At 37.7% G+C, this 12,533-nt stretch overlaps 1 protein-coding gene across 5 annotated transcripts in view; it reads left to right on the top strand.

The window, feature by feature from the left end:
* Lztr1 (Leucine zipper like transcription regulator 1) overlaps nt 1–12,533 on the top strand; it is a 609,234-nt gene that overhangs the window by 530,099 nt on the left and 66,602 nt on the right. For 3 of the 5 annotated variants that reach the window (XM_090374223.1, XM_090374222.1, XM_090374224.1), the window contains one exon: nt 9,743–9,840. The exons of the other annotated variants lie outside the window; for them this stretch is intronic. In XM_090374223.1, coding sequence (XP_090230349.1) covers nt 9,743–9,840 — 98 coding nt within the window. The remainder of the gene's footprint in view (nt 1–9,742; nt 9,841–12,533) is intronic. 5 annotated transcript variants of the gene reach the window in all.

The following is a 12,533-nucleotide window of genomic DNA, read 5'->3' as shown; positions in this document are numbered from 1 at the left end:
AAATTAAATAAATATCAATGAAAGTAACTTTAAAAAATTATATCTATAATATTATTAAAATCAAACAGTTACAGGAAAACCTATAACAAAATAATCCAACAATATCTAAATAAATCAAATATTTAAAAGCACTATCCAAAAGTAAACCACTTAACTGAGGAGCCCTGTCTAAGCGCGTCCGCTCACCTCGAATGCCAACCTCGAACTCCCTCGAAGTTGCTGGAGAGGACTTCATCCTGGTGTGGATTGAAAATGGCTGATGATGATGATGGTGAGGTTATTATTTATTATCCAAGTAGATGTGAGATTATTAAAAATAGTTTTTAGTAGTTTGAAAAAATGTTTGGCTGGAAGGTTTTTTTGAGCTGGTAATGAATCTGAAACCTACGGGTTGTTTATGGAAATTAGCACTCATATAGAAAAATGGTAGGGTTGAGTTCTGTAAATTAGTATGTAGTTTTTTATGTAAAGCAATTAGCTTTTTAACTGTGGCAGGGAGTGAAAGTGGAATTATTTTCTATTTCATTTTTAAGTTGATTACAGTAAAATTGCGTACAAAATATGGCAAAGTTGTCAGGAGCTTTATGTACTGCAATGATGATAAAATTGTCTTGTAATTCTTTTATGTTTTTTAAGGTTGTAGTAGGGTGTATAAAAGTTATTGTACAGTTTTTAGGCATTAGATATAGCTTTTACTATGTCATGATAGATGATTCACATCCATTTATGCATATGATAAATGTTTCACGTCCATTTATGCATATGATAAATGTTTCACATCCATTTATGCATACTTTATTCAATATATTAATACAAACTTATATTTATGTATACACAGATTGCAGAGAAACTGTACTGACAAACTTGAACAGATGATAGAAGGTACCAAAAGAAATGTTTTTTGTCAAGTAAACATAGGTCGTAAATGAGTTGTCATAGCAGCAGAAGCTATTAAAGGGTTGTAAAAATCAGAACACATTCAGTAATTTATGACGTTTAATGCATATGAATCATTTGCTGTTGCACACAAAATAGAAAAAACAATTCATAAGAAGTGCTTGAACTGGTGACCCTGATGTTCAATGCATAACTCACATGACCTTGTAGGCGTTGGAAGTTTCTAGGATTGTCTTGTATCTCTGCACATGCTGTGACAATCCGTGCTATAAATTCCTCCCCTGTCTCAACTGGCGTTTCATACACAAGAGTCTTCATGTATCCCCAAAAAGAAAAAGTCCAAACAAGTCAGATCAGGCGACCTTGCTGGCCAGGCTACAGGTCCACTTCAACCAATCCATCTGCCTGGAAAGTTGTATGTAAGTGTGCGTGTACACATCTGTCAAAATGTGGTGGTGCGCCATCATTGTTGGAACCACGTTTGTGCTCGGACAATCAAAGAGACATCCTCCAACTCTGGAAATGTTTGCTCTAGAAAACGCAAATAGAGTCATCCATATAAACATGCAGGCAACATATATGGTCCAACTAAAATGTTTCTCACAATGCCAGCCCATACATCAACACTAAACCTGTGTTGGTAGCCAAGTTCATCCATTGCATGGAGATTATTCACTGCCCACATATGACTGTTGTGGCTGTTGAACAAGTCCCTCTTGGGTGAAACGTGCCTCATCAGTGTAAAGCACATTATTGGCAAAATCAAGCTGCAAGTTGGTTTCCTGTAAAAACCAGTGGGAGAACTCGACATGGTAGGCAAAGTCAGCAGGTTCTAGTGCGTACACTTTCTAGCATCAGAAAGGATGTAGACCCGCTTCGTACACCACATCCCACGCCAAACGATACTGCACACCCAATCAGTGTGCAACTGCTCTTGTGCTGGTAGAAGGAGTATTAATGAAGATCTGCAATACCTTATCAACAACAGTGTTGTTGATAAGTTCTTGTGGTAACATTGTCCATTCCTCTGTCAGTGCCATCCTCAGCTGGAGAACATTTTCTGGTGGGTGGGGACATGCCACTAGGCGTCTCCCCGGAGCGTCCCATATGTGTTCGATGGGATTTAAATCGGCGGAACAGACAGGCCAATCCATACGAACAATGTCCTCACTTTCCAAAAGCATATCAACAGCTGCAGTGCGATGGGGTGTGGTGTTACATCCATAAACATGAACTCAGGGCCAATGGCACCTCGGAACATGCGCATGGGGAAGGATTACCTCAGTACAGTACCGCCTTCCAGTATCTGGAGTTGTGTACGTCCATCCAAGATAATGCCTCCCCCAGATGGGCAGGAGCCACAGTGTGTAGCACATAATTCTTGATTAGACCGGGGTTCAAGCCCATGACCACCAAATACGAAGGATGCGGAAAGGTCAGGGAATGAAACCGCTATCCCTGGAGCAATATGGCCTTAGTTGCTAATGCTCCTAAAAACCAAATAACAACAACAACCTCGACCGCCATATCGATCCCTTTCAGTGATGTTTGCAGGGTGATACCATGTGCCATCCTCTCACCAGATTAGCCAACGTCCAGAATCGCTGCTGAGACTGAATCTACTCTCATCAGTAAAGAGTACCTTAAGTAAAGATTTTGTGGTTGTAACCTTTAGAAATAGTGTTGGTCCTTAAGTTTTGCACACCAATGTATATATACACATGTATATAATATTAAAAAAATATATGCTATATGATAGTTATTATAATAATAATTATAAACAAAATTACAATTCATAATACAAATTATATATACTTATATAATAATTTTATTCTTTATATAGGAGTACGAAATAAACATCAATTATAGATAACCACAAAATTAAAAACGTACCATACAATGGAACGTATTTAAACACTTGGTTTATACCTTTTCAGTTAGATATTTGTGCCTGGTGTGATTCGCAGATCTTTTTGATATCAGGTGGTTGTTATTTGGTTTTAAGGAGCATTAGCAACTAAGGCCATATTGCTCCAGGGATATGCGGTGGTCAATCCCTGACCTTTCCGCATCCTCCATATTTGGTAGTCACGGGCTTGAACCTTGGTCTAATCAAGAAGCGTGTGCTACACACTGCTGCTCCTGCCCACCTGGCTATGGAGGCACCGATATCAGGTGGATTATTGAAGAGACATACTTTCATTTCTTCCTTTATCGTTTGTAGTCTTTCCCTCTTGTGAGTTTTTATAGCACAGAAAATCCTAACTTACATAAGTAAGATGAAGAAAGTTGCAACAGAATTAACATTTTAATTCTAATTTTAAACAAAAGTATAACAAAAAAAATTTTATTGGTTTTTGGATTTTTGTTATACTTTTGTGTATAATTATTAATGAAGTTATTGTGTTTATTTGATAAAGTAGCTGGAACAATTTCTTACTTGGTGTTAGTGCATCTAATTATAAACGGGCAATAAAGTTGATCTAATTGATAATACCAATAGCTGGAATTCTGTGGGTTTTTACATTATTATGGTGACACATTTAAATGAAATGTGTTTCCCTTCCATGAAATCTTCAATCATATAAAAAAGATAAATAAATTTTCAATCTTCTCTTCATTCCTATTTTTTAAGCTTCGTAAACTGTGATATAAATTTAAAAAAAAAAAAAAAAAGTTTAAGTAACTGAAACCCAAATTATGCGGCACCCCAGTTGGAAACCACTGAGCTAACAGGACGGTAATTACTGTTGTTTCCCCTTTTGATTTCCCTTGTAAATTAGGTATAAATTTTCACATCTGCAAATTTATACAGTCTGAAACTGTTTAAAAACAAGAGTAAGAATATGAAGATTTCTGTCACTGTTAGCAGTTTTAATCTCATTGATATTTCATTTTGCTATTTCATATTCCTCTTTGTATTTCCTTGGAAATATTATTAGAAGTACTCAAATAAGGCAAAGCCATGTCTCTAACAATTCCAGTGTAACTTGGTGGCATAATACATATTATTGCTGCATAACCTGTAAATAGTGTAGTTAGTTTGTTTGTTTGTTTTGGTTGGTTTTTAGGAGCATTAGCAACTAAGGCCATATTGCTCCGGGATATGCGGTGGTCATTCCTTGACCTTTACGCATCCTCCGTATTTGGTGGTGATGGACTCGAACCCCGGTCTAATCAAGAAGCGTGTGCTGCGCACTGCTGCTCCTTCCCACCTGGCTACGGAAGCGCCGTGTAGTTAGTATATTCCCCTTTGGTATCCCTTATTTTAGTTTGGTATGCCTCAAATTAAATTAAATTTAAATGGAAATCATGCTTCAGAATATAGCAATAAAGAAAAGAGCTCAAAGTAAACATAAGAAAGGCAACTGGAATAGATGGGATCTATACAGTTATATTAAAGGAGGCAGCAAAGGAAGTAAGCAAACCCTTAGCCATAATTATGAGAGCATCCTTGGACTCAGGGGAGGTCCCTATGGACTGGAGTTGTGCAGATTTATCCCCAAAGGGGGATGAAGGGCGACATGAGTAATTACAAACCTGTTAGGTTAACTTCTGCTCTGGGGAAAATAATGGAGTCACTGGTTAAAGAAGCATTTCAAGATCAGCTAGACAAGACTGCAGTTATAATTCAGATACAGCACGGGTTTGTTAAGGGGAAGTCTTGTCTGACCAATTTGATTAGATACTATGATGTGATCACAAAGGAACTGGACAAAAAATAATTTTGATATCATATACTTGGATTTCAGGAATGTGTTTGACACCGTTGCGCATGGAAGACTACTGTACAAATTGGAACAGTATGGTATTAAGGGTAAGTTGCTACAATGGATGAATGGATGGTTGAGTGGGAGAAGACTGGCAGTGGTAATCAATGGACACTGCTTTTATTAAACTAATGTTTAATAGTGGAGTCCCTCAGGATTCAGTGTTGTTTTCTCTCTGTATCAATGATGTTGATGTAAGCATTTCAGGCTTAATGTTCAAGTTTGCAGACAATACAAAGGTTGGCAGGGTTGGTAATGACAGTACGCTATTGCAACAGAATCTAGAAAAGTTGGGCTGAGAGGTGGCAACTGAAGTTTAACATTGATAAATGCAGAATACTTCATATGGTTATTCGCAGGGTAGCAGTAACCCCAGAGTAATGTACAAACTGTGCAGTACCACACTCAGTATAGTGAAGAATGAAGTAGTGCTCATGAAGCTGCCAGAGCAGCTCATGAGATCTTGTAAACGATATATATAGGAATTTTGCTAGCAGGGATAAGGATCTGATTATTCCTTTGTATAAGGCAACGGTCAAGCTACACCTTTAATACTGCAAGGTCTGGAAGCCTCACTTTAGGAAGGATGTAGAGCTGTTGGAGCGAGTACAGAGAAGGGGAACGAGATTGGTGAAGAGAAAAAAGGGATGCTGTTATCAAGAAAGGCTTAAGTTCTGCAAATTGCCGTGTCTGGAGACTAGACGTCTCTGAGGTGATCTGATTAAGGTGTATAAGGCTCAATCCTTGGAAAGGATTGAGCAAGCTCAATGCTGATGGGATTCTTCCTCTTGCTTAGATTATGCACCTGAGGGGACATAAATTCAAATTTGAAAAGGACAGTTTTAGAATAGATATACGCAAATTTGTCTTTCGGTAGTGGATGGTTGATTGTTGGAACAGACTTCCATCTGCCGTGAAGTTGATAACGTATATATATTCAAGGGAGAACTGGACAAACATTTGGAGCAACTTGATGGATGAAATGGGAAGTGTGTTTTTTTTAACTGATGCTGTGTAAACTTCCTTTCTTGCATCATATGCCTCTACTAATGGTAAGTAGCTGGAGTGTTTTGTCTTAGAGAATTAAAAAAAGGCAATTCTCCTTTGAATCATGACTTTATAAAACATACTACTTGTTCAATGTCTGTGTTGCATCTGTTCCATCTGAAATGGATGCGACACAGCTGTAGAGGATGTCTTTATTCTGTTCGGTGAAAAAGCATAAAGAAATTAAGCTTAAACTCAGCATTTAGCTCAGAATAATCACCTGAGAGGGCATAAATTCAAATTGAGGAAAGACAGATGTAGGATAGACGTGCGGAAATTTGCCTTTAGCCAGCAGGTGGTTGGTTGGTGGAACAGACTTCCATCCCTTGTAGTGGAGGTTGATAGCCTAAATAAGTTTAAGGCTCAGCTGGACAGGTATTTTGAACGAACAGAGGGGTGAAGTAGAAGTGGGTTTTTTTTTTTTTTTTTCTGGCTGTTGCTGCATAAGCTTGCTTTCTTGCATCAAATGCCTCTATTAATGCTAATGCCAATGCTAATTTTAATGGGTATTTATGAGAACTTAAAAACAACAGAGTTGATGCCCTCAAAGTAAATTAAATTGGAGGGCCCATCAAGCTCTCGGCTGCCCACTTCAATGCTAGAGCTTATACTTGTGCATTAAACAACAGATCAACACCCCTAAAGGAAGAATACACTTCCGCAGCAGTTAGACATTGTTGGTGACCCTGTCTACCTTTTTTTTTTTTTTTTTTGTTAGCCAGTGCAGCAGCAGAAGACTTGGCTTCCTTGTAGTATGTATGTATGTAGTACATATAATGTACTACATACATTGTTTCCTTAAAAATGTTTACCACTAAGAAAATTTTTCTTATAGTCCATTTTGCTTTCCCTCGTAAGAAACTAGCAATAACTGCTAGTTTCATTAGCAGTTATTGCTAGTTTATGGCAGCACCTCTGGTATTCCCATAACCTTGATTATGCTTTTCCATTTTGGTTATATCCTTATGAAAGCGTACCCCTTGCTCATCACTGAATGAAGGAAATAAATTTTCAAAGCCATTCAGCAGCCCATATCTTTATAATATTGTAGCAGAGTTGACACCAGAGATTCATAATTATGTTCTTTCCTTCTTCCAAGAAAGTCAAGTGCAACTGTTTTAAATGATTGCCAAGCTGCTAATTCAGTATCCTGTAGCTTTGTTTCAAATACATCGTCTTTGAGGAGTTTCTGTTTTTGAGGCAATAGCAGCATTTTCTGAAACCTTTCTGTAGACTAGTGAGTAATCCAGTTACCTTAAGATCACCACAGACATTCAGTAAAGTCATGGTACTTTATTGAACTCAGTATCTTGAACATACACTGAAAGGACAGAATTCATGGGATACCCGGTTCCTGGGCAATGCAACACTGTCACCCCTCGTTAATGGATGAGCACACTGCTTGGCAGGTATATAGTTACACTGCATTCATGTAGAGAGTAATTCGATGTCAGTATGGATAAATGTTGTGAGTTAACAGACTTTGAAAGAGGGATGATAGTGAGTATCCGATGTGTGGGTCACTCTATCGCAGAGGTGGTACAGAAATTGCACTATCCCCATTCAACAGTATCAGGAGTGTATCGGGAATACGCCATTTCCAGAATAACATCTCATCATGGACAGCACTATGGGCGGAGAAAGGTGGTTGATAAACGTAGCCATCGACGTCTGTCTCGCATTGTTTCAGCCAACCGGAGAGCAACAGTGGTGCAAATAACCACCAACTTCAACGAGGGAGATGCCAGAAATGTCTCCACCAAGTCCAACAGGAAATTATTAGCCGTTATGGGAGCCGCCGACCCACCAGAGTAGCATTGCTAACACCACGATACAGGACTCTATGCCTCAACTTGGCAAAAGAACATCGACACTGGACCTTGGATGATTGGAGACGGGTCTCCTGGTCTGCTGATTCCTGTTTCCAGTTATTTTGAGTGTACGGGTGGGTGCATATCTGGTGGGAACTACAAGAAGTTATGCACCCATCATATCAACAAGGAACTGTTCAGGCAGGTGGATGGTCAGTAATGGTCTGGGGCATGTTCAACTGGCACACATTGGAACCTATGGTACGTCTAGACTCATTTCTGAATGGTCCAGGTTATGTGTCCATCCTTGCAGACCATGGTCATCGTGCATCTACAGGACAATGCTCCTCCCTACAGAATCGTGGTGACTAGAACATGGTTCTAAGAGCATTCTACAGATTTTACCACCTTGGAAAGGCCTTCCTGTTCACTGGACATCAACCCTGTGCAGCATCTTTGGGATGCTGTGGAAAGGTCTGTTTGAGCTTTGGATCCTTCACCCATAAATGCAATGGAATTATGGACAGTGGTGCAGCAAGCATGGACGGAAATACCTGTTGAATGCTTTCGTGAACTAGTGGACATAATTCCTTGCCCTGTAACTACCCTTATCCGGGCTAAAGGTGGGGCATGGAACAGAAATCATGGAATACCTACCTAATAACGGGCCTACCCATTACTAGGAAGGTATTCCATGATTTCTGTCCTATGCCTCAACTTGGAAAGTGCACTGTCCACTCAGTGTACTTTCATGTTTTTTTTGAGCCAACATTTTTTATATTTATTTATTGTATTAAAGAAAAACATTGTTTCCAAATAAACATATGAAAGTATGTCCAAGATATTTTGAGCCAACAACATGAAGTAGAAGAACTGATGAGATGATATTTCCATTGTGCAGCAAAATTGCTTTTAAACTTAATTTTGAGGCATCAATAAATATATGCCATTCATTAGGGCAGTGTTCAATGTCCAGTTTGTTCAGAAGACTGCTGATATCTTTAGAGAAAAACATATCCCATTGTAATTTTAACTCCTGCATCAAAAAGCTTCCACTGTTGTGATCTAGAATGAAGGATTATAGTTGTGAATTGTCATTCAATTATTCTTGCTTAATTAAGTGTGGCACATAATTTTCTGATTGGTAAGCCAAATATTTTGAAGTTCAGCAACTGCTGCAGCACAAGAATCCCCGCTATGTTCATCATTGCTTCCTGTATAATACCATAATTTTGGGGGTTCTGGTATCAGCAGTTCTTCATTATATGGAATAACCCTTATGTTAGGATATTTGATACTGTGCTTGATTTTTCTGTATATTCCTGATATTTTTGTCTTGCAGAGATAGCAATCGGCAATATGGCTGCTTAGTTCTCGCCACATCATAGGAAGAGCCAAAGCCATACTTTTTTAATTTTCCCGTTAGCTACATCCTCAGGTTTGTGGTCCTGGTAATATATAGCATGTATGGAGCCCAAGTTTAGTCCTGATCATCAATCTTGCAACTAAAGTACAAAGAATATGCACATTTAGTAATATAGTTTTTTTCTTTCTCTGAATTTTGGCTATAAACCATCCAAAAGCATAATGCATAACAGAAATTGTGAGAATAACTCAGACACTTACTTTGCTTCTGCTTAAACATTTTAATGATACAATGCTAAGCAAAACACAGAGGAAATGAACAGTATGCAGATAAACCGTACACATAATCACACTACAACTGTCTTTCCATTACTGAAAGGGAGAGGGGAAGGCAGGCAAACAAGATCGAACATGTCAACCCTCACCAACATTACTGCCGTCTGTGAGCACATGTATACAGATAGTACAGCAGATCAGTATCATATCTTCATTCCTAAATTGTAGTAAGATATACATATTATGGGTGAACACAAAAACCTGTATGTGTATTTTGTGACGGGATGTGAAATTTTAAGAATTATTTTCGAAATCTACACATAAAAAAGCAGCTGCAAATAGCTGATATATTAGTGGAGGTAAAAATCATATTGACCATTGTTACTGTAAAAATATAATATGCATTTCCATTCCACAATGGATGTGTAACAGTGTCCTTTTTTTTTTTTTTTTTTTTTTAATTAAAAAGTTAATCACCAATTGATATATCTGCTGAGAAAAAATATTTTATTTATTTATTTATAATAAAGAATTCTTTATTCTAGGGAAACTATAACTTTTATTTTTCCCCTACAGATTGCCATTGGTGAGATGATTCCATCAATGCAGTCATTTAATACTCTGCTTCGCTATATTTACTATGGAGATGTTACCATGCCTCCAGAAGATTCTCTGTATCTTTTGTTGATATACACACACACACACACACACACACCACGATTTACTTACTATACCTAGAAATTTCACATTAAAAGAAAAATATAAAATTTTAAGATGAAATTGTATCCTACTTTTTTTAAACATAAGATTTAAATAGAAATGTAAACATAGCTGTTGTTATTAGTATTGTCATAATGATGCAAGGAAGCAACGCTTGTTCATCATCTCCCAAAATAAAAAAAGCAAAAATAAAAATTTACCTATTTCATTTGCTCCATTCCTCCTAGTGAATTGTCCAATCCTTTCTATTTATTTAAACTTCCTAATTGTACAACGTTTTTTAGTCATGGCGCCTTAGTTGCTTTTGACATTGACTTAGTTGCTATTCACAGATGCCAATAAAATCAAAATCCAACCAAGCAATCTACAGTGTTGAGTGCAAACTTATTCCAATAAGTAATTACTCTCTGATGAAAGGCAAATTTCTGTATATCTATTCTGCAACCAATCTTTTTAAATTAATGTCCCCTTATACGTATCACCTCACAAGGATGTTACCAGCCTGTAGTTTCTGCAAGGTGATCTAATTCAAACGTCTTACAAACATTTGAATTAGATCACCTTGCAGATTCCTAGTTTTAAACTGCTGCAATTTACAGAGCCCTAGTAAGAATATTCTTATTAGGGTTCTGTAAATTGAACCTTTCTCAGTAAGTATTGAACCTTTCTTTCGTGCCCACAACTAAAGATATTGGCATATTGCAGGCTGGACATGCTGTAAGTTAGCTTCAGTGGATTAACTGAAAAGGATTAAGATTAGGTGTCTAGTACACAAATTTTTGTTTTTTTTAATTTGTATAAATAGCTTGTAAAGTTAATTTCAGTAATTTTGTGAAATTTATTTTTACAATATTTTGTAAATTTAATTCTTAAATTTTATAAAGCTATTTCTGCTAAGTGACACTCTTTTCAGTAACTCTTCTCCCATATGCTTAATTTTTAACTTCTGTAGTAGATAAAGTTCTGGTAACAGTTTAACTGCCTTAATGGCATGTTAATTTAAACTGTAATACAGGTTTGCAACAGTTTTTTTTGCAATGATTCACAATAAGGACAGTTTGAAACCAGAAAGCCAAAACTACCAAAAAACTATTAAAATTTTCAGAAATGCACAACTTTAAATACCGGATATGATGTAAAGAAACAGCACAGCCAATCAGAGATGAGAGCTATCCCCCATTGACCATCTAAGCCACTCAGGGGTGAGGTGGCCGGAGATAAGAGGAGAGGAACACTCAATTCGCTTGTTGGTGTACTATTGTTGAGCCACTATTCTACGGTGTCAATTTGTGAATGTTGATTAAATTAATAAAATAAGAGCCACCATGTCTAAAAGTCACGTAGATCTATCATGTTGGAAAAAATATGAAAGTAATTCATAGAATGGAAGAAGGTCGGACACATCCTAATGTGTGTAGAAGTATGAAATTGCCTCCATTGACTGTACCATAATGAAAAATGCAGATAAAATAAAACAGTCAATGGAACATGTCATGACAGTACATGCGACTCAAGTGAGTTATAGCAGAAGTAAACTTTAAAAAAAACTAGAGAAATTATTGTCATTGTGGGTGGTTGACTTAAATCAAAAAAACATTCCATTGACTCAAGCTGTTATTACTGATAAGGCAAAGTCAATTTTTGAAGGTCTTAATAGCAAGGTAGCACCTAGCTTAATACCTAGGTAGCAAGGGATAGTTCGTGCGATTTAAATCTTGAAGTAAGTGCCACTGTGTGAAATTAAGTGGCAAGTGTAGAGGCAGATGCAGCATTTCCTGCAGAGTTTCAAGCCATTGTAGAGGAGGATAATTATCCTCCTGATCTCATTTTTAAGGTTGATGAGACCAGGCTTTATTGGAAGAAACTGTCATCGAGAACCTTCATTGCCCATGAAGAACAGTCTGCACCAGGTTTCAAGGCTTCAAAAGACAGGCTAACACTTCTGCTGAGTGCAAATGTCTCTGGCACTTTAAAATTAAAATCAATGTTGGTGTACTATTCACAGACACCACATGCTCTGAAGGGCCTAAACAAAGCCATGTTGCCAGTCTACTGGAAATGTTCCATTTCCAGTAGACTGGCAACATGGTGACACAATAAATCTTCTTGGATTAGTAAATAAACTATTTTTTCCCTACTCACTCCATTTTTGTCAAGAGAATGAGTTATCAGCCAAGGCTCTTCTTCTCTTGGACAATGCCCCTGGCCATCGAGCAAACTTTGCTGAAGTCAAAACATCTCTGGATGTCAGTGTCATTTCCTTGCCACCAAACACCACTTCAGTTTTGCAACCAATTGACTGGGGGGTAATAGCAACCTCTAAAGCCTATTACCTCCACCAAAGCTTCTTGGAAATGATGATAGTTTTGGACAGGTCAGACAAACTATCAAGGATTGTTGACATTCATTCAACATTTTGAAGGGCATTAATAACATCCGTGCTGCTTGGGAGGAAGTGTCAGTGAATTGTTTGAATGGAGTGTGGTGCAAACTTCTCTCAGATTTTATGCACGACCAGAGGATTAGAGCTGGTGGAGAACATTGCTGAAGATGCTAGCAAGCTGGCGCGATTGGGCAAGGTTATAGCTGAAATGCTGGATAGCCATGGACAGCACCTTTCTAATGAAGACTTGGAAGAACTGACTAA

Source organism: Mastigoproctus giganteus, chromosome 5 (genome assembly GCF_048544385.1).
Source record: "Mastigoproctus giganteus isolate SK-2022 chromosome 5, ASM4854438v1, whole genome shotgun sequence".
In the NCBI taxonomy this organism is placed as follows: Eukaryota; Metazoa; Arthropoda; class Arachnida; order Uropygi; family Thelyphonidae; genus Mastigoproctus; species Mastigoproctus giganteus.
This window is presented reverse-complemented; position numbering and strand designations above follow the sequence as displayed.